This window comes from Aspergillus neoniger, assembly GCF_003184625.1.
Source record: "Aspergillus neoniger CBS 115656 unplaced genomic scaffold BO87scaffold_17, whole genome shotgun sequence".
NCBI classification, from domain to species: domain Eukaryota; kingdom Fungi; phylum Ascomycota; class Eurotiomycetes; order Eurotiales; family Aspergillaceae; genus Aspergillus; species Aspergillus neoniger.
This window is the reverse complement of record NW_020291145.1, coordinates 116,833-137,391: the sequence shown is the minus strand read 5'-3', so window position 1 is coordinate 137,391 and position 20,559 is coordinate 116,833. Positions and strand designations below refer to the sequence as shown.

At 50.9% G+C, this 20,559-nt stretch overlaps 9 protein-coding genes across 9 annotated transcripts; 2 read left to right on the top strand and 7 right to left on the bottom strand.

Moving 5' to 3' along the window:
* Positions 1-27: 27 nt before the first annotated feature.
* BO87DRAFT_59108 (uncharacterized protein) lies at positions 28-1,229 on the bottom strand. Its single transcript, XM_025629410.1, has one exon. The coding sequence runs from the start codon at positions 955-957 to the stop codon at positions 325-327; it is 633 nt and encodes a 210-aa protein (XP_025479393.1). The 5' UTR covers positions 958-1,229; the 3' UTR covers positions 28-324.
* Positions 1,230-2,891: 1,662 nt separating this feature from the next.
* Positions 2,892-3,265, bottom strand: BO87DRAFT_426192 (uncharacterized protein; the record flags this gene model as incomplete). Its single annotated transcript, XM_025627347.1, has 3 exons — positions 2,892-2,941; positions 3,024-3,069; positions 3,131-3,265. 3 exons carry the CDS (start codon positions 3,263-3,265, stop codon positions 2,892-2,894), a joined length of 231 nt encoding a protein of 76 aa, XP_025479392.1.
* Positions 3,266-4,435: 1,170 nt separating this feature from the next.
* BO87DRAFT_376768 (uncharacterized protein) lies at positions 4,436-5,968 on the bottom strand. Its single transcript, XM_025623384.1, has one exon. The coding sequence runs from the start codon at positions 5,761-5,763 to the stop codon at positions 4,837-4,839; it is 927 nt and encodes a 308-aa protein (XP_025479391.1). The 5' UTR covers positions 5,764-5,968; the 3' UTR covers positions 4,436-4,836.
* An 801-nt stretch (positions 5,969-6,769) lies between these two features.
* Positions 6,770-7,851, top strand: BO87DRAFT_58916 (uncharacterized protein). The gene is made up of 4 exons (XM_025629408.1): positions 6,770-6,839; positions 6,894-7,019; positions 7,304-7,445; positions 7,496-7,851. Exons 2-4 carry the CDS (start codon positions 6,953-6,955, stop codon positions 7,692-7,694), a joined length of 408 nt encoding a protein of 135 aa, XP_025479390.1. The 5' UTR covers positions 6,770-6,839; positions 6,894-6,952; the 3' UTR covers positions 7,695-7,851.
* Positions 7,833-8,669, bottom strand: BO87DRAFT_58964 (uncharacterized protein). The gene has a single exon (XM_025629409.1). The coding sequence runs from the start codon at positions 8,429-8,431 to the stop codon at positions 7,970-7,972; it is 462 nt and encodes a 153-aa protein (XP_025479389.1). The 5' UTR covers positions 8,432-8,669; the 3' UTR covers positions 7,833-7,969.
* BO87DRAFT_58757 (uncharacterized protein) lies at positions 8,447-9,529 on the bottom strand. Its single transcript, XM_025629407.1, has 2 exons — positions 8,588-9,529; positions 8,447-8,527 (listed from the first exon to the last, which is right to left on the bottom strand). Exon 1 carries the CDS (start codon positions 9,429-9,431, stop codon positions 8,703-8,705), a length of 729 nt encoding a protein of 242 aa, XP_025479388.1. The 5' UTR covers positions 9,432-9,529; the 3' UTR covers positions 8,447-8,527; positions 8,588-8,702.
* A 741-nt stretch (positions 9,530-10,270) lies between these two features.
* BO87DRAFT_459251 (uncharacterized protein) lies at positions 10,271-11,077 on the top strand. The gene has a single exon (XM_025628941.1). It carries the CDS (start codon positions 10,287-10,289, stop codon positions 11,058-11,060), a length of 774 nt encoding a protein of 257 aa, XP_025479387.1. The 5' UTR covers positions 10,271-10,286; the 3' UTR covers positions 11,061-11,077.
* A 505-nt stretch (positions 11,078-11,582) lies between these two features.
* On the bottom strand, positions 11,583-14,545 carry chsC (chitin synthase C; the record flags this gene model as incomplete). Its single annotated transcript, XM_025625285.1, has 5 exons — positions 11,583-11,720; positions 11,784-13,460; positions 13,572-13,933; positions 13,993-14,407; positions 14,459-14,545. The coding sequence occupies 5 exons, from the start codon at positions 14,543-14,545 to the stop codon at positions 11,583-11,585; spliced, it is 2,679 nt and encodes an 892-aa protein (XP_025479386.1).
* Positions 14,546-18,027: 3,482 nt separating this feature from the next.
* On the bottom strand, positions 18,028-19,674 carry BO87DRAFT_359342 (tannase/feruloyl esterase family alpha/beta hydrolase; the record flags this gene model as incomplete). Its single annotated transcript, XM_025621511.1, has 2 exons — positions 18,028-19,262; positions 19,344-19,674. 2 exons carry the CDS (start codon positions 19,672-19,674, stop codon positions 18,028-18,030), a joined length of 1,566 nt encoding a protein of 521 aa, XP_025479385.1.
* Positions 19,675-20,559: the final 885 nt, after the last annotated feature.

Sequence of the window (20,559 nt, the reverse complement as noted above, 5' to 3'; positions counted from 1 at the left end):
TTACCTAAAAATCTACGGTTCCCCTGTGCCAGTACTTAGGTTAGACGAAGTCCAAGCCTCTTGCAATTGTCCTGGTTACACTATCGGTCAGATAACAGTATTCAAAGAAGTCAGGCATGCATCCGTAATAGCATTCAATTATCTGATAAATCGGGGTATACAAGGAGCGACACATAAACCATGGTAAAGCAACAAGCAGACAACAACGGAATACTTAGATAGCAACTGCAGTGCTACCACAAGTATCATTTGATCCTTCCACATTACAATCGATAACGATCAGAGAATTTTCCATAACCAGTTCAATATTTCCACTGGTCGATCCTAAACCCAAGCCGCAGCAACCATAGCAGCGGCCGCAACAGGCGCCGCCGTAATCATGGCCGCAACAGGAGCCCCGACACCAGCAGCAGCATCAGGGGTCTTCGTAGCGGCAGGCTCGGTGAATGACTTGACACCCCCCGTGACAACAAGGGAATAGAATCTGCTAGTCGGGTTCTCATAGGTAGACTTGGTCGACGTCGACGAAGCGTACGTCGCGCCATCGTCACTTCCACTGAAACCCGCGCTCATGGTGCAGCTCGCCGATTCAGTCCATGACTTTAATGAGCATTCGTATGACAGAGTCACGGTGACATCGAAACTGGTGGTCTTGTCCGACGTCGAAGCAGTGTATACTTGGCTGACACTGACGGTTTCCGGGCCTTGAATGATAGTGTATGCGTCCTTCATGTCGCAGTCTGTCTTGGGGGCGTCTTTGAGACAGCTCATTTTGTAGGTGGTTTTCACGGCATTGATGCCTGCGACGCTGGCGCCGGTGCTGGTCCAGCCGCCGTATTCAGGGAGGTCCACCGACCAATAGGGCCTGAAGTAGCCGACTACTGTGGTGCTGTCGTCGTCGGCGTGAGCACCGCCAAGGAGGGTAAGGGCGGCGGCGAGGAGGTACGAGGTGCGCATGGTGGCTGCTGAGATGAATCTTGATCTGTCTTCGGGGTTCTGAGATTTGGATGAGGTTTGCTGTTTGATAGTACTCCGTAGAGAGGAGTGAATGATGAATGGGGTGTAGTATCAGGGGTAAAGGCTTGAGAGGGGCGCTTTTATCCCCCTTTCTATAGCCTTGGCTGCAGAGCCAAGCTCATCTCATTTTCAGGTCATGCTGACGGCCCCAACATTGGTAGCTTTGGGAAATGACTCAAGCGAGTAGACAGTCGAATGGGCATCAAAAAGATTCTGTAGAGCCGCCTTGTTCAGACCTCTCTCCGGATAGGGTCCGCTATTACGAGAACCCCGGGGCCGCTATGACTGTCATGGGATGTGCTGATTGGGTATGTCTCACTTCGTAGCATTCGGATGTCATTTAGCGCTGGAAATGAGAGTGCTTAGCGCCAGGCTAAGGACCCTTAGGCCCATTTACCTCTTCGCTTCGACACAAAGGTCTGTTCTGGCTGGTGGCAATCACTGAATTTATTTGCCTTTCGATCCATGGGGGTCGGTATTATATGGTTGGATAATTGTTGCAACGTCGAAGTTGTGGAAGGTCTATACTCACGGGTCAGGAAAAAGGGCTTCAAGTGCGGCTAGCCGGATCAGTCACGGAGGTCAGAATCAATGCAACTAACGACGGTTGGACCTCGGCGCGAATTATCTGTCAGAACTAGTTGCTGCATGGGAAATTGCATGTTTCCTAAATGGGTGCAGCAACTTTTCATGATAATTGGTTCGAGTTTAGCGCTATTGATTCTGGTTCGTCTAATGTCCCTCTGGTCTGCTCTGCCACCACCAGATGACTGCCTGCTTCGCCAGCGATTAGCCGAGCGACGTCCGAGTCACGGTAGTTGTAGTCTCACTCTTTCAGCCTTGCTCTAGTGTTCAACAAAGCATTGATCCCTTTGAAAATGGCGCATAGATGGTGAGGAGGCAGTAAGATAGCCTGATGCTACTCGGACGAGCCGTGGGGCGAGGATCACCGTTCACGAACAGGAGCAACAGTGCTAAGATCAATTCTCCGTGGACAATCCAAGCCCTTTAATGGACATACATGATAACGGCCCGGTCGGATGTCTCGGCTAGAGCAGGGCGCTGTGCATCAAGTGCCAAGCTGCCTTCGGCGCGAGTCACTCCACAGCTGCGCCCCACGTTAATGGGATGAGATACCACCGTATATTCCCCTCGGTGTTGGGACTTGGGAGACTTGAAGGTGGATGCTAGCCAGAGGTAGCATTCATTCTCTGTAGTAATTGGTAACTATCTTAAATTGTCGTCCACTTGAGTAGTCTGGCTGTCTCTTTGACGAATCGATTCATGAGAGGATTATCTCACTAACATTAGTACTAGAGTAGTCTCTATTAGTTAGTACTTAGTAGATATATATCTGTCAGTGAAGTCACGGATCAAATTAACTTTTTTGTATATGGATTGGCACCGACAACACTTACTCTTGAAGGCGATCCACAATTGACGGTGGTCTAGAAAATAACCTTCTATATATATGTTACTATTCTTTCAGCGAAGTCCCAACAATAAGCTTTTTGGTCATCGGGATCGACAACAAATCCGCAATCACTTCGATCTTGGCACTTTGGCAGGTGCTCCATTGCCTTGGCCTTCCACTGTGTGGGCCAATGCATCAAATGAACCATACCGTTCCTTGATAGAGACCACCGGGTATTAAAGAGATTCGATGCAAAGAAGTATGGAAAGAGTAAAAGTAAAATGAAATAAGAGCATATTGTAAAGTATTTGTGACATTGGTTTATGAAGACCAGGACGCGGACCTTCTATCACTTCAGTCTCTAGGCTAAAAACATGGTATAGTCATGATGCGAGCAATATTAACAGTACATGGACGTTAAGGATCGTAGTATAGAAGATGGTCTATCCGGGTGATTATCTCATCTAGCAACAGCATTCGCAGCATTCGAAGCAGCAAAGACCGGCGCACCTATTATCGCATGGTTAGTGTCGATCAATAGCATGTTAGAGGATAGGAAGATAAACATACACGCCACAGCAAACATCCTCACCCTCACCACCACCACGCAGGCCCATCTGCATCGTCTCTTGCTGGCCCTAAAGGTATGTTAGATTTGTTTTTGTGCTGCAAGGGGGATTGAAGATGGGTGGGACGCACGGGTTGACCGGTGACGACCTGCTCGGTTACGGGAGCTTCCGGGGCGGAAGGCTGCTGCATGGTCATGGTGTGGGGGTTCCAGGTGGGCTGCTGGGTAGCAGACTCCTTGTTGGAAGACTTGAACCAGTCGAACATATTGGCGGTGGGTGTTGTTGTTGGGGTTTGTTTGCTTTTTTGCTCTTTCGGCAATGGGAGAGTTGGGAGATTGGGAGAAGCTGACTTAAGCCGGAGTCATACGGGTAGATAAGGAGTTATCCGAGGGAAGGCGAAAGGGTATCTGAAATGCTAAAGAATGGAAAGAAGAAGAATAGGTACCGGGCGGGGGCAGTTAGTAGTATTTATCCGTTGGCCATTTTGCAATCTGGGGAGTCGGGGGGCCCAGCGGTCAGCCCTATTAGCATCCAAGGAGAAGATGGGCGAGGTGATGACCTCACCGTTAGGCGCCGAAAGATCGTGTCGACCGCTGGTGGGTTAGAAAGGATTGGGCGGGCGAAGCTGAGGAGAGACAGTCAGTCAGTCGACCATTCCCAGTTGGTTGGTGGTTGCTATTCTTGCATCGGTTGCAGGTGGAGGTGACATCACTGGCTCAGCCCTGCCGAGAAGGAATAAGTGGTACAAAGTAGTAACTGAAGTGGATCAGACACGGTGGATGATCGGTGGCTCAGGAACCAGCCATTCAAATGGTTCCATACATGGGTTTATTAATGAATAATACTTATTATTGTGATGAGGTGGAACACCTCATAGCCACACTCCCAATCAGAGAGCATCCACTGGCGGTCAACTAAGCTTTCTGGACAAGCTTCGTGACAAGGCTTGTCCAATGATAAGACCCAGACCAAGCCAGTGGTGGTCCTCCGTAATCTCTCTCGACTCGAAAAAGTAAAAGCACAGAGTAGTGTACTCATTAGTATGATTAGTAGTATTGTGAAGGATTTCTGTAGTAGCCGGTTATTTCCGCCCGTGGATCATTTTGGGAATTTACCCTACTCGGTTTTGCCCCCCTTCCCCGGCGTATCGCCAGCCCTGCAGCGACATACGTATTTTCCACGCCAATCAGGATCTTTAAGGGATGATCATCGCAGAAATGGATCAGTTGTATTGGCTATTTATTTTCAGCAGAGAAGAAAGCAAGATGTGGAGGACCGGTTTTGAGGGGGAGCCATGACGCACGGAAGGGAAGGGAAGGGAAGGGATTCATTGGGGCCAGTGGATGATGCAGTCTCTGCTAGTCCAGGCAACAGCCCTTCCCCCCTGCTTCCTTTGAGTAACAACAACTGCCCATTCAGTTATCTATTACTAACCACCGGATGAGACAGTTCGGAAATCGGAAGGCTCTTCTTCCATCACCACCACCACCACTACTACTACTACTACTACCTCCACCATTCTACTAACTCTTTCTCCTTCAAAGTGACGGTCGCCAAGGGAATATTCCAATAGTTTCCTGCAGGCCTCAGGTTTCCCGGACTAACCAGTAACTAGTAACCCAAACCCCGCTTTCAATTCATCTACTGGAGACATCTTTGTATCACACCCTAATATAAGACGATAAACTATCACATGGAGCAAATAATGTGCATTACTCAGCTTGTCTCATGTTATTTACATCATCCATTAAAAAATCTCGCCGTGCATCTGCGACCGACTCAGCCCCCACGCAGGATTACCATCATCCCTACTTAATACTAAGTAGGGTAACGGGACTACGCCTCACTCAGCTCGTCTTGCTGCAGCAGTCGTTGCTTCTCCGATAAGAACACGCCTTGCTTCCTTTGGCAACGCTTCCGACATCTCCGACCCTGCTGCATACTGACACACGTGCATGCCACAATCTTCCAGAGAAGCAACCCCATCGTGCACACTACCAATCCAGCAACGGCCCCCAAAAGTCCCGGAATGATGGCAGGCACCACGAGTCGCCAGAAGTCCCGGCGGTAATCCTTGTTACGCAAAACCGTCGGTCGCAGAGATTTGTCCACTCCATACACCCGGAACGGGGAGTCGGGCGCAGCTTTGTCGGAGTCCGTCGTGGGGAGTTCTGGACTGTTCTCTTTATCCTCCTGGTGTGCGGTGGGCCGTTCCTTGAGAAATGGTCTGCGCTCCTCGGCTCCCTCGTGGGTTGCTGGTCGCTCCTTGGGATGGTGGTGGTGATCATTGTGCTCGTGGTTGTCACTCTCCTGCGACTTGGGTCCTTTGTGGGCGCCGTGTCCTTTCTTCTCGCGCCAGGTACGGTACTTTTCCATGATCAAGTTCCAGTACTTGGCGTGCCAGACACAATTTCCATCGCCGTGCGCGTCATGGTAGTGGGGGAGTGGCTCGACGGAGATCTGAGTAATGTACAATTCGCCCGACTGCTGCGACGACAATCGAACACTGACAGTGTCTGTCGTGGCAGGACGGCCGGAAAGGTCGAAGAACTTGAGTTGCACACGGTAGATTTCTTGCACCAGGGACCCATCCGGACGAGGGGCCATATATTCGATGTCCATGGCGTACTGCAGGAGCAGATGCTCCGCATTTTGACCGGACGCGTCCTGGTATCGGGTTGCCGGCAAATGCATGGGGAATGAACTAGGAAAGACGGTAACATCGTTGACAAATAGAGCATTGCTCTCCGTGCGGAGTTTCATCGCCTACATGGCAAGGTTAGTGATGCTTGGACCCTTTCCGACCGTCGTTAGTACGGGCGCACGTACCAGATATGCTTTAGAGGCATCCTTGGCCTCATCCTCCTTGGACCCTGGGATCGTAGCACAGGGAATATGAATCTCATGGCCAGTCACGACGGGGAACGGGGCGTGCGAGTCCTTGAGAGCCATCTGGGGGACGGAAGCATCACCAGGATGACTGGCCACTGGACTGGCAGCACAGCTGGCCAGCCAGGCGCCCGCGAGGCACAGCAAATGGGTACGCATGATGACTGATGCGCAGCAAGAAGTAAAAAAAATATAGATGAATCTGTAAAGAGTGACGGTTTGCCAAGATAGCAGTCGGTCAAATGGAACGATTCATGAGGGGAACGGAACAGAACAGGAGAGACTAAATGACTAGGGGGGAGATGGCGGGGGAATCTGCAGATATGGCGTGTAGATAAGTATGACTATCACGAGCACTGCAGTCGTACTAGTAGTAGGAAGGAGACAGGATGAGATGGATCAGGGACCTAATAGGCAGCCAGGTTTCAGTCGATCCCGTTGTTCAAAGAGAGAGGAATCCGCGGAGTCCGATGCAGCAATACACGCGCCCTATAAGGCTGACCACGCAATCCCGCCCGTCATCTTCCCTCCACCACCATCACCTGGCAGACTCAGACTCGAGGATGGACTTCTTTACTATTTGTTCCCATGGTATCTGTTTCTCTTCATTTCCCCTTTGCGGAACCTTATTTCATGGATGCCTACGCTGAACCATTGCTTGACCCGAGCTTGGCTCGGAAGCTTCCGAGGTATTTCCAGCAATGAGTGTCCACTCGTCAATGACTGGCCCCCTTTTTTGTTCGGCTTCTAGCCCGTGTCTTAACTTGTCTACGCCACACAAGCTTTTTCCTGCCAGACCCTCTCTGTTGGCTTTAGCGCCAAGAACACTCTGCTAGATCGAGGTCAACGTAGCGAGCAGTTTCTCCCCACTTGATTGGTGGGCGACGGGACTCACTGCCTTTCACACCGTGTTGCTTCTTTGGGTTGGCCAACGTCAGCTTCCTCCGAGGGTAAACGCTGCGGGGCAGATCCTATTCTCTAGACTAATACGAGCAGGCAGACAGGATGATCGGCATCGTCTACGGTTATTTTGTGCTTAACTTGTGTGGGTGTGGGTGTGGGTATGCGTGTGCTTGTTGATGACCTTCAGAATGCAATGCAACTCTTGAAATTCTTCATCTCGGCTATAGGTACATATTCTCATTATACCTGGTGTTTCATCCTCACACGTGTTTTACCCTCATCTTGGATGAACAGGAAACATACATGAAAGGATCATCCAAGGTTCAGATCCTGCGACGATCACTGCCCGAAAGGCATGTCAGACCACACAGTCAGGGTCCTCGCGAACTTTGACACGATCTTGGCACGATCAGCACCCTGTCATTAAGATATTTGATTCATAAAGATTCCTCTGCAGCCCAACTTTCAAGATGGTGCTTTGCTGCAAGGGAGTTTCGTTCTGACATGACAGGTCTTCTTCCGCGCTTGATTATTCGTCGTACCAACAACTCTTCAATAGTCATTCTTTGTTTCCTCTATTTGTCATGTAGTACCTATGGCGTTCCTGCATATTCCTCATACTGCCTAGCCTTCAATCAGCTGGGTCGCGAATTGTAAATTCGGTCTCATCCTTGGCTAGAAGGTTCCTCTGACACATTGACAGGCTTATGTCTGTCAAGATTGGGAGGTTACAAACTCTAATTAAGACAGCGGCAATTCCGTGTCTCAGATGCATCACAGGGTCCGTCCCGCGGTGGCAGTGCCAGCCACCAGGATTGTGTCTGCCTAGTGCCTACAGTAGAGATTCGTGGGGGTTATGTTTGAACCTAGTCGCGAGGTTTCACCCGTCTGGTCGGTACTAACTAAAGTGATAAAGTGACACGGATTTTGTACTACGCTACCATCTTGGGCCCGTGTTATATACCATGTATGAATATCCATCAACGCCATGCCCGGTCAAATTTTCGGTGCTGAAGGTACCTACATTATCTATGTCTATATAATCATCCTACCATACCAACCCAATCATCGAGTTTTGAACCCGCCTGTGAGATTCACTGACCGACAGGCATGTTGTAGCCTTCCGCTATAGCAAAGTATGTCTGTGACTCATCTTCAGCCACCAAAGAATGCTCCTCTACTGTCTCGGAGGCAATCGGACGACAGGAAGGGGGGCTATTTCTCTTGGGTACCACCAGCTACCCACGCCTGCATTATAATACAAGTGTGGCCGCCTGTACAAGGCGCTAGCCGCTCTAAGGTGTAGCTCCTGCTGCCAATTGGGAAAATAAAGAGGGATATCGATGGTGTTGCTGTTGAGGCCCCATTCCTCGATACGAACCTGATCCCAGAACACATAACCCTGTCGACGGAGCTCACACATAGAATGATGGCCAACTTGCGTAGATACGCCTCCATTCGGGATTGTTGCCGCCATCATCGTATGCCATGCATTAGCTGGGCCCGGATCGGATCCGACATATCCTGTATCTTGCCAATCGATAGTTTGCCCCTCGACTTCGCATGTAAGTGATGGATAAGCGTGGAATACATTCTGAGACTCCCAGATAGCCCTGAATATGTCTGGTAGCGAAGACATGAAAGGCTTGCCAAACAATTCGTTGGCGAGTAGGTTATGCTGGCCAAATGTTTGAGCTGTGACGAGATCCCCAATATACCGCAGGCCGTGGCATAGCTGACTGTGGTCAGATCAATCCACAATGGAATGGGCTCTACGGGTCTGTGTAGAACTCACTAGAGTTCCTACAGGCGATGGATCTGTCATTAGGTAGGCATTGCTGGAATAATACCAGATACCCTCGGTGGTCCAAGTCCTATTCTCTGCGAATGGCCGCAAACCTGTTTAGCAATCAGATTTCGGAGCTTGTGTGACCCGGTCTAGGAAATGGAAGAAAGAGACACCCACATTTGGCCACCCTCCGAAAGAGATACTCACTGACTGACAGTATCTGCTCAAGTTCCCACGCGGGGAAGTGACGGAAATAGTAACCCCATTGGTCACTTATCAGGAAGTCCGGTGAACACTTGGAATAATTCGCATACGGCTCACGCATCCTAAAAAGATGGCGATGGATCTCGAAACGGTAGAGCGCCCTTGCTACTCGACACTCCTCTGAGGATGTTGGTTGATATAAAGGCATAGGCGGGTGGGTTCTCCCCTGCATTGGGTCGGCTATTGCCTGCCTGAGAAAGTGTCTGGTGAAATGTCGAACCCAGCGATATAATTCAGTGATTTTGAAAGTAGACTGGGGGCTTAGAGGAAATGATGAAGAGATTTGGCGGGTCCGATGCCGGTAGATTATGGAGTGCACTTCATCTTGCGTCCACACGCCCTCCACAGTGGATGCATCGAAGGCGAAAAACGCATCTGGTAAAAGCGCCGTGGGAATCTTTTGCGCTAATATCTGCTTTAAAATCTGACTTTCAGCGCCAATGAAGGCAAAGTATAGCGCAGAATGCGTCAATTGGGCCGATTTAAGGGACTCGAGATCCGGAAGGTTGCAAAGAATGGCTTGGATGAGCTCCACGGGCAGGGCACATAACGAAGGCTGGCTTGTACTATAAACTGGGAGGTCCATCGCGCAAAAGAATATTTCTGTCGTAAGGATATGTTGGGTGATAGTGTTGATAGAGGTTTGATGCTACAACCAGGATCGGCCAGAAAGAAAACCACTACATATCATGGTCATTCATGATTTAGGGAAGGAATCACCGGGGCTTCTTCAACCCGCGTTGGGAAATCGCCACTGGCAGTATACATGCAGATAAAATAGAACTATATCAAGGCCGAAGGCATTCGCTCCCAGCATTTGAGGTTATAAATGGATCTTTTCGGAGTACTTTCTCCTTTGCTGCACCTTTCGAGCGCCCCACACCAAAGACCATGAGAGACCACGAAGGAATCACTGTCTCTAAATAGAGGAAACCCGAGCTTACCTGAACACCCATATTAATATAACTAGCAGAATATAATTTTTCCTGCGCGACACATTGGCCGCTACAGTATATGTCAAAGCAACAACAATCTACTAGCTCTCAATTCACTAAACACCATGACTACTCATCTACGACCACCTCCAACACATGCAAGTCAAGCTGGCATTTTCCATTAGAGTAGTAGTATACTTTGACCGAGAGAGAATCTAACTGCAGTAACTCAAATTAGCCATCAGGCATGACTATGGCAAACATTCCCAACACCTACAAAGCACTCTCCATAGAGTGAAGTAGAAAGAAGTGAATTAATCCCACGGCCACCACTTAACCTCAAGATTCTTTCACCTAAATAACACTGGCTGCCTACCTTAAAAGGCACCTTCATCTCTTCCTCTCTTCCTTCCTCCCTCTTCCATCCACTCACACCTCGCTTCCAATCTCCCCATCTTCTCAATCATCATAATCTACCTCATACACTCCAATCATCTCCATCAACCATGGACGACACCAAAACCAAGATCAAGCGCGAGAGCTTTAAGGACTCCATCTCCAAAGCCCTGAACAACCGTGCCGCGTCAACCAAATTCCCCTTCGCCATGACTCCCTCCACCTCCTCCGCCGCGCCCTCCGTTGTTTGGCCATCTTCCAGCTCTACTCCCCAGAAGAAACGTCCGATACTCTCCCCGACTCTTGCAACCCGGGACGCGAAGCGCACCACTACCACTACCTCGACCACCACCACCAAGCCTACCATTCCCGCCCACCTCCTCGCCAATCTCAAGGTCCTGGTGGAACAACTCGAATCCGCAACCACTCCCGCCACCGCTGCTGCCGAAGCGGAATCGACCATCGGCACCGAAGACGACCTCCGTGAATGGAGGCCTTTCGAGCAGAAGTCCGACGGATGGGGTGGTACTCGCGAGAATCTACCCTGGGTAGACACCACTCTCAACATCATCAAGCAGGGTGAGAAGGTCTATGAGAAGAACTTCAAGGCCTTTCAGGATATCGCTGATAAGCTAATGGCTCTCGGGGAGCAAGCACAGGATATTCGGACCGAGATGGACGCGGTGTGTGCGAAGCTTCATTGTTTCCATGAGGCTTGTCTTGATTTGCAAATTGAGGTGGGCAATATCTCGTCTCAGGAGGTGTGCGATATTACTAGGCTGTCGCTCGAGGCGCTTCTTGAGGCCCATGCGGGTGATGTGGAGGGGTGTGCCACTGTGAAGAAGGCATTGGGGAAGAAGGATGGTGAATGGAATGGTTGGTAGTTGTGTTTCCCTGTGAGAAGGTTTATTGGAACGAAGTTCTGCAGCTTCGGGTGGGGTTGGTTAGTATGCTTGAAGTTGGAGCTGGAGCTGGCTCTGGCTTTGGCTGGGTAGGCTGATGGGTCTGGGCTTGGTTGGGCGGTTGTTTTGCTGACAGCTGGTGATTCTGTGGTTACATTGGCGCTATTGTTTTCTTTCTTCGAATGGGAATAGTATCCGTTGAATTTCAATACTCTGCGCTCACGGTGAACTGGTAGTATGCAATTGGTCATGTCATTCTTTTATCAATCATCTCAGCTATTCTAAATTCCAACAATTTCACCAATAGATCAAAACCGCTCTATTATTATCATTGCATAGAAGGGGAAACAAAATAGATCAACACTCAAACAGGTCCATAAATGTACAATCCCATGGAACCACGCGCTGGATAACACGACATAATCATGCAGGATAGGTAGGTAGGTGGATAGGTATATAGCGAAATAAGTCTCGGCGCGCTCTCTTTTCCCAACGCGATCGCAATTAGCGCCGGGACACACAGCACAGAATACCCGACCGGCCCAAGAACCACAGCGAGCCGATGAAACGGAACAACGACAGACCGGCCGTGATCCACAAAATGACCTCGAAGTACCAGGATGTACGGGTGGTGGAAGTGTTCTGGAATTTCGTTAGATGATGTTACGAGTTATAGCTTTACTAGAGAACAGGGAGGAAACGTACCGTCAGACACATCTTGTCTACTCCAGTGGCGGTGATCAACAGCGTCACGAGCAGGTTACTAAACACCCACAGACATACGAGCACAGTACGGAAGTTGCGGTACGCATCGTCCAGACTCTTGCCGCCCTCTTCCTCTGGCTCGATCCACGGCGACAACGCCCGCTTCACCGTTGCCTCGAACTGACTGTCGATATCAGCTTGCGGCTTGTCGATTTCCTCGATGAAGTTCTGCTTGTTGTCGTCGTCCTTCTTGGTCTGCGCGGAAGGCAGGGCCTCGGCTTTGTCCGAACCCTTGGTACCCCATGAAACGTCGTGCCAGTTACAGAACGCGTAGACCATCAGGATGTTGATCGAGGTCGTCATACCCAGGAAGTAGGCCCAGGAACTGGTGATGATGTGCCAGGGATCCATATACAGGACACTCGCAATGATGTAGATTCCGTAGGTGGAGACCAAAGCGATCAGGACGATACCACCACCGCTGGAGCTGAAGAACGAGGAGAGGAATGTGCCAACGCCTTCGTCGAAGTTGAAGTCCATCATACCACCGTTAAAGGCACCCACGACCAGGTAGAACGACAGGATGAGGACGTACAACTGGACGAGGGAGAAGTAAAGGTAGGACAGGATGTAAGGAATTTTGACACCCTTCGGCCGATTACCCAAAGCCATGATGAACTGCAGCGTAAGAACCCAGACATAACCGTATTTGACGAAGTTGTTGACAATGGGCGACGCATCGTTGCCCCATGGCCAACCCTTGTTCTTGTTACTCGTAGACGGCGTACCCACCAGATCCATGATGACGGAACTAGTGAGCCAGTAAGAAGCAAGGGAGAACCAGGTCATGATCAGTTGACACACGTTGTAGATCATCTGAATGTGCAGGAAGAACATGCGAATGATACTGTGACCACTGCGGTAGATACGACCGAAATGCATGATGGAATACAGACCAGCGGCAAAAGAACCGTTTAGCCAACGACGTCTTTGACTGATGAATTCGGCCACGCCTTCCGGAACATCAGTCTCACCCTTGGACGCCTTGACGTAACTGAGATGCCACTTGAAGCCAGCCTTGGCCACCAATTCGAAGCAGAGAATACGATCCTCGGCCAAGAACATGTTCTTCTTGAAGATATTCATGCCGTCAATACCCTTTTTTCCAAGACGCTTTGATAACGTGTGGTCTCCGTGGAAGTATTGTTCCAGCGGACGGCCCATGATAGCGCGATACCGATAGGCAGAGAATGCACCAGGCAAGACACTGACATATCCGAATGCACTTTCCAGGGGTTTATCGAGAATATTAGAAATCTTGTACTCGAAGTTCTGCGCAGCGACTAGCGGATTGGCGACCTTGCGCCAGCCCTGTCCCAGCATTGCATGGATCTCACCACAGGCTCCACCGAGTGTCTTGTCATTGTAGAAGGCCTCCCAGAGAGCAAGCAGAGATTTATGACCGGGTTTGGTACCGGCATCCAGCAGAATGACGACTTCCGGGTTCAAGATACGACTGAAGGCGTTGAACAGCCAACGGTGGGAGTTGATCTTCTTGCTATTCTTCTGCTTGAGACAGAAGATCATCTGCACCGGGGGGAAGTTGGTCGACTCATTGCCCTGGGGCCGAATCAACTGCTGCGTCGGAGTGACGGACAATTGGGTAGTATATTCAAACTGCGACGGTCAGTACACAATCGGACTCCTTGCGGTGCCGATCCCCGATGGTCCAAAGGCGGTCTGCACAACGGCGGCAGCGGAGGAAAAGTGGAAAGAAGCAAAACTTACAACGTGGGCGACGGTTTCCCGCCCGTCAACGTCCTTCTTCATGACTCCATCCTGGTAGATACCAATCGTCGCCAACACATCCAGTGTGTTTTTGTCGCATGGCTCAATACCATCGAAAACCAAACAGACCACGATCTTCTGCCAAGCAGGGCCACCCTTGTTCCAGAACTCGGATTTCTTCAAGTTGACAATGTCACGGATGTTCTGCATGACACCGTGAAGGGTACGCGCGGTCAAGACCTTGTCTTCGTTGTAGTAGGTGATGGCGATCAGCAACTCGGTATGCCGGTTATAGATAGCCGGCCGCAGATTGTAACCGTTGCGCAGCGTGAACTCGTCGGGATCACAAGTGGCGGCCGTGTCTGCGATGCTTTGGTCAGCCGGACAATTGGCCATCTCCGCAAAGTCGCATGGCACCTACATCTCATGTGTGTGAATTCCTCGGAGAATGCCTCCTCCGCATCCCGGTATTGGGGCTGGATGGCGTTCTGAATGGCACTCGGCACCGGGTAGTCGATACTCAGGACGGAACCCTGCACCAGGTTGATCTTTCTCGTTCCGTAACGGCGCAGGGCACCCGCGCGACTCCCTTCACGGGAAGCCTTGTCGCCATTGCTCCGGGCACGGAAGGTGTTTTCGGAAGCGGCTTCGGATTCTTGGTAAGGGGGCGCGGCGAAGACTGCAGGACCGTCGTCGTGCAGAGTGTAGCGACGGATGGAGTCTGTCGACACGGCAGGATCATCGAAGGGCGTGCCGTAGTGACTGGAATTGTTGCGCTCCAGCAGAGACTGTTCCTGCTCGTCGTGCTCATGTTGCTCGGAGTGGTAAGTTTGGAGCTATCACGATTAGGTATTGAACGGGCGGCCAGCTTGACGGGACACACTCACACCATGGGGGGGAGACGTGTGGGAGAAGTAGCTGCTTTCGCTTTCCCGCGGCGAATGGGCCGAGTATGGATGTGTCGGCGTACCCATCTTGAAGGTTGAAGATGGGATTGCCGGAAGTTGCGACGAGTGGTCTTCTTGAGGCAAACAGGGAAAGGGTAAAAGTATAACGAGGGTTCTAGGGAGGTTCTGGGGCTGGGCAAAGAAGGATCCCAAAAATAACACTGCAAAATTAAAAAGGGCACAAAAATAAACAGGAGCCCCCCAAAGGAGGGAAGAAAAAGAGGGCCCTAGGGGGCAAAAAATGGGCTGGGGACAACAACGGTACCACGCAACCGTCAATTGGGCTAGGGCGTAGATAAACCAACTGCTAGAGGAGTGGAGCACCCATGGACCATTGGATACGTGCCCAAGAACTATATATAGGGGGGGACGAAGCAGCTACGGGACAGGGCAAATAAGAGGAGGAGATGGCGGGGGATGAAAGTCTAAGCCTTGGAGAGTAGTGGCGATAATCCGACGGAGGATGCATGTTTACAGTGTGCGATATATCTGGCGGACCGGGGGGGGCCGATACCAGAATAGTAGTCAGATGAGGCTTGTCTGTCGCAGTGGGAGCAGGATAATTTTCCTTTTTGGCCCGCCAGGAACAATGCAGACCAGCATTATAGCCACGCCGGGCGGTGCACAGGAACTGGAAATGGCCAGCGACGGTCCTGACTTGTCGGTAGGCGGATGTTTAAGATCTCTTGTCGTCAGCAGCCTGGCTCCACCGGGAGTAAAAATCCTTATCCGGGGGGACCACCTCCATCAACGGATACCCATGGTCGACAGGATATATTTATACGGGCTCATGACCCTGATCCCTCGGACTCGACGGAGAATACAGAAAGGGTTCCAACATAGCGCTCTTGGGCAAGAACAGGCGAAGTGTGTGTGGCCGCGTTGACGGTGGAAAACGATTGCGACGACGAAGACGGAGGAGGGGGCAGACAGGATGATGTGATGGGCGGGCGTTGAAGGTGGGCGTCGAGAAAATTCGGCGGACTGTCATGGTTCCCGGATCGGATCCAGTGGATGACGAAGGCCGGGGCAATCCTATTGGACCCAAGAATGAGGATGCCTACTAGCGGCGATTTAGTCCGAGCGACTATGGTAGCTAAGACCGAGCAACCATGCTACTATGCGAGTTCGGATGGAAAGACGAGCAGCAGCAAGCGTGGGTGCAGGAGGAAATGAAGGTGAACAAGGCGAAAGAAGCAGAGGTTCCCCCGAAAAGACGCGCAGCCGGTGGACCCCGGTCCGGCCGATTTTCCGAGCAAGCGAGGTATTTTCCTATCATGATTGGCTGCCGTTGGGGCCAGCGAACATCGTGTGATCCACAGTGGAGATTTTCGGCCACGCAAAATTCCATTTCCGGCAAGTTCCCATTCAGGTAAGTTCAATAGACTGGATTGAGAAGGGGGGAAATTGAGAGGAAAGAAACAGAGAAACGGCAAAAAAAAAAGAAAAAAAAAAAAAAAAGGAGTCAAGCCGACAGAATAGAAGCTAAAGAGAATGAGGGCATGATTGTCATCGTTGAGAAAACTTTTTTTGCGCAATTGCTCTCTCGCGCGCGATAGAATAGAATGAACCATCATCATCATGCAGTTGCGCTGACTCGTTTTCCACGTAAGGCTGTAAGATTACCAGAAACCAAAGTGACAGGTCCCAAGGCAACGCCAGTTTCACCATCCGAGCCAGGATCACTTTCCTCGTCTCGGGTGGTTAGTACTTCGTCGTCTCTGACTTGAGGAGCGAGCACTAAAGGGGGAATTGAAAGGGGGTCAGTGTCAAGCTCTTAGGCCAATCACCACTCGTTTGCCAGGCAGCAATCAGCTCGGCCAAAACGGCGGACTGGCAGGCTCCCATCAGGCTGACTTCAAATGTTGAACCTGGGTTTTCCGGTGTCGAAGGGAAAAAGGGTCCTTCTCACTTGGTGTTCCTCTTCTTCTTCTTATATATTCGTTTGTCCGACCCTCCTCTCGAGGTAGAGAATTTAAATGTTATCTTGGCAATACGACAATTATGGAGCAATGGTCCAATCTCCAAGCGAAGGGGGTAAATAGTCTTCCAGGACTCATCCTCTCGCCTGAGGCACCACAACAGTGGTGGATTACGAACTACCTATCCGACTAGTTAGTAGTAGTACTTGGTAACTGAGTCGCAACGTTCCCAGCGTTCGACTGGCTGGCTCCACACACGGGCGGATCACCCTTGGGCGTGGCGCTCCGTGGCCGTTCATGTCTCACGCATATTCGGACATTTGACACTTAGCACCGCGCATTCACAACTTGATAGGTAGGATTAAGAGCACAACAATTGAATATCGTAGGCTCCAAAAATGAGAGAGAATTCATTGTAGAAAATTGTTCAGTATTCCGCTGCTAGTATTTTTGGGATGGATGTCTCAACTATTCATCTACTCAGTGTGGCTGTTCCGCAGGGATGGCGGATATATATATTGCCTCCAGTGGGTGTTCACCACCATGATGAAGACGAATGACTCGACTCAATTCTTGATGGATGAATTGCCGACGAGAATGGAGAAATGCAAAGCCACAAGGGTAAAACTAGGGACTCAGGGCGATATTCTTGGTAGTAATCAGTACTATTTTAGTCGAGATCTATTTATACTATCGTCCCTGTAAATAGTCCCTGAAGGAGGTGGATGAGACGAACAAGAGAAAAGTGAATAACTAGCCGTGGTGCCTGACAAGCCACTATTTTGTTGAACCATACGGAATCATGCATGCAAAAGGTAAGTAGACAGTACGTCCTATGAGAGGCGAGATAGCAGCTGTAATATTGCTCATTGCCAGCTGTGAAGCCAAGCTTTGCACACAAGCAATCTCAGACGTGGCTTGGCCAAACCCAAATGTCAGACGTGCATTGCGTCTCATGTGGTGGAATGTCGGCAGCTATTAAGATTGATGTTTGGCTGCCACCTTCCGGAAGCCCTTTTGTGTCGGGAATATTATTCGAAAACTCCTGGTGACTTAAGAAAAGCAAACAGCTTCGTGGATAGTGACGGCCATAGCTGAAGTGCTGAAACGGAGATGATGATTTGCATCGGATTGTTTCTGCATGGAAGCTTGAGCGGGGAGAGGATTTACCGATTGGCGGTCTTGGCTTGCTGAATCAGCGGGATCTCGGTCCGAGTCCGACCAGAGCCACTAGCTCAACCTCCACGTGATCTCAGTAATAGCTATCTCTCGTCCAGGCAGCAACATTTTCCAGAGTTTTGGCCTCAGGCATAAAACAACAATCGGCATCCCGTTCGTTCCTTCCGCATCGGTCGCACCTGCCTTTTCTGGATTTGCTCGTCTGTCTTGGATGCCAGTGTCAATACTGTCATAATGGCATCTCTCTCAACTACTATTCCCCGGAATGCATGTTGAATTGTTTGCGATCAGCGCATCTTTACATATATTACTTGATAGAAGGAAGCTAGGAGCGATATACGACATGGCATTTGATAAGGTTTCAACACTGCACTAACTACTTGTTACCCAAACGAGAACCACCGCTAATTATACACAAGTCCAGGAGCTAGGATCGGTGTAGTTCCCCGGCCCCGTGTGAACGTTATGCTTCGGATACCGGCAGTGCTTGCGCATGTACTCAATCGATCCGTTCGCATTGAGCTTGTTGCCCGGCATATACTCTGGCGCCTTCCCGTTTTCCACCCAGTCCACCATGGTGCGCAGCAGGTTGACCTGGGGCGCCTTGGAGGTGTACGTGCCATATCCCTGGCCGATATACGATGCTCCCGTGCCATCGCCGCAGTGCCCCATGCCAGAGATCTGGAAGAACCGATAGAACTCATCTAGCTCGGACGGTGCGGCGTTCAGCGCATTCGCTACCCGCCGGTAGTAGAGTTTGCTGTCCGTGGAGCTGATGATGGGATCCTGCGTGCCATGGTAGGACAGCAGCTTGCCTCCCCGGTCCCGGAAGGCCGTGATGTTGGGATCAAACGCCTGGATATTGAACGGATTCTGTTCCAGGGCCAGCTTGGCACTCTCCAATGTCCATTGGCTGGAGTTCCAGTTGGTGTCGTTATAGACCACATATTTGTACCATTCCTCGGTCCGGCTGTACATCGACCCCGTGAAGTAAAGGTAAGCCGCGTCGGCCTCACCCCCATAGTTCAGGCGCGGGTAGTACACGGTCCCGTCGGGGCCATAGAAGTCACTCAAGGCCCGGTTGACCTTCGCTGCCTGCGCTCCCGTGATACAAGAGGTGCTGTTGGTAGTCCCGTCGCAAATCAACCGCTCGATGACCGGAGCGCAGAAGTCAGGGTCTTCGATGATCCCATCCAAAGCCCCATCGACCGGGTCGCACTGACGAACAATCTCCTGGTGGATTACGGACCACAGATCTGAAGAGATGAAGTCTGGATCATCGGCTAACCCCGTCGCCTTCCACAAGAAGGCGCCCCAGGAGATCAGGTTGATGAAGTTCATTGCCGCGGAGCCCGCGATCACTCCGTCATAGTCGTCGGGGAACCGTTGGACCTGTTGGTAACCTTGGCGGCCACCGGTGGAGCAACCCAGGTAGTAGGAGTAGTTGTACCCCTCATCATAAAACAATTGAGTCAATTGCTTACCCACCACGGTACCTTCGTGCACTGAGCGATAGGCAAAGTCGGCCAAAACCTCCGAGTTGTTGAGGAAGTATTTGGCTGTATCCCCGTCATGTCCAGCGTTGGTGCCCACGGTGGCGAAACCGAAGTTGGCTGCAAAGTTGAGGTCCGTTTCTTGGACACCTAATATGGATATCAGCAAATTCCTTCGTAAGTGAACGATCTACGGGGAGACCACAGTCCACAATTGGGCGCGACACTCACATCCGGCTAGACCTCCATTCCCCGTGCTCACGAAGCGACCGGTATAATTTCGTGGCAGCCAGGCTTCAGCCCAGAGGTGGCTGCGATCCGACGTGGAGATGTTCATGGTCACCCGGCACAGGTCGACACTGGCTTGCACCGATGCTTTACACGTGGAGGCGACCTCCGCTTGGGAGATGTTCTGCCCCGCAGCAACATATGCGACTGATCTGACGGTGACATTGGCGATGTCGATCTTGTCCTGGAAATCATTGCAGCGTGACTGGAAGGAGTCGGACGCAGCGAGGGCTGCTGCAGGCAATGTCAGGGATAGGAGACTTGCTACTTTCATTTTGCAAGCTCAGAATGGAAGCGACACAATGAGAAGGGAAGATGGGACGCTCCTGTGCAGAACACGAATAACGGAGTCACAGGAGGTTCCTCTTCTTATAGGTAGTGATCAACAGGGCGGTTCCATATTTTTGCTCCTTACAAGGCAGTGACCAGCCTCGACATCATCTTCGGAGAAATTGTGACCATCGTTTGCTTTCCCCGCGTTTTAAAACGGCCTGAACGTCGGTGATTCGACTACAACCCACAATCATCGACTCCACATGAACTGATCTGGGGAGCAAGTGATGCGGAAATATATTGCAATTGTCAGTGGCTACCCCGGAAAAGCCAGTGAGAGAAGCCAGGAGTCCCTGGGAAAGAAAGTTTTGCTAGAACCGGCAGAAGATCACGGCAGGTGAGAAGCGGGCCGGGCCATGGAGCCTCGGTATCCTCCTAGCCCTGTATCATACCTGGTGCATACATCGGAGGATTGTATGGGCGACAGAGAGCTGTCGGTTCATACGGGGTCCCGTGTATAAGCTTTTCGTCGGGCAGCTGATCCTTCGGCGGACCTGCGCTTTGTGGACGGACGTCCAGGCTACTGCTATCGGTGTATACCCTCGAATTCCCATTTCAAGTCTTCCTTGTAGCTAGACATTTCCTAATATTCGCATACCCTTCTGTTCCAGTAGATCTGTTCTCAGCAAATGCCCATTGTGGGATATGAAGAGGCCCACGAACCCATGCTGAAGCAAAACAGGGGGGAGGGAAGACACCCCGGTCGGTAGTTGTTACTCCGCACTGAACCCTTGAGTCTCCACTTCAATTAAGAACTGACCGGAGTTGGCACGCTATGATTGGGATGCCAATGTTATGGAGGAAGGCAGAAATGAGGAGAGCAGGA

What these genes read in the sequence shown, in the direction of transcription:
- BO87DRAFT_59108 (XM_025629410.1), bottom strand. Translation starts at nt 957, where the DNA reads ATGCGCACCTCGTACCTCCTCGCCGCCGCCCTTACCCTCCTTGGCGGT.
- BO87DRAFT_376768 (XM_025623384.1), bottom strand. Translation starts at nt 5,763, where the DNA reads ATGAAACTCCGCACGGAGAGCAATGCTCTATTTGTCAACGATGTTACC.
- BO87DRAFT_58916 (XM_025629408.1), top strand. Translation starts at nt 6,953, where the DNA reads ATGCGTGTGCTTGTTGATGACCTTCAGAATGCAATGCAACTCTTGAAA. An exon ending in ATTCTTCATCTCGGCTATAG is followed by an intron (nt 7,020 to 7,303) that starts GTACATATTCTC and finishes CTGACATGACAG; the next exon opens with GTCTTCTTCCGCGCTTGATT. An exon ending in AATCAGCTGGGTCGCGAATT is followed by an intron (nt 7,446 to 7,495) that starts GTAAATTCGGTC and finishes ACACATTGACAG; the next exon opens with GCTTATGTCTGTCAAGATTG.
- BO87DRAFT_58964 (XM_025629409.1), bottom strand. Translation starts at nt 8,431, where the DNA reads ATGTCTTCGCTACCAGACATATTCAGGGCTATCTGGGAGTCTCAGAAT.
- BO87DRAFT_58757 (XM_025629407.1), bottom strand. Translation starts at nt 9,431, where the DNA reads ATGGACCTCCCAGTTTATAGTACAAGCCAGCCTTCGTTATGTGCCCTG.
- BO87DRAFT_459251 (XM_025628941.1), top strand. Translation starts at nt 10,287, where the DNA reads ATGGACGACACCAAAACCAAGATCAAGCGCGAGAGCTTTAAGGACTCC.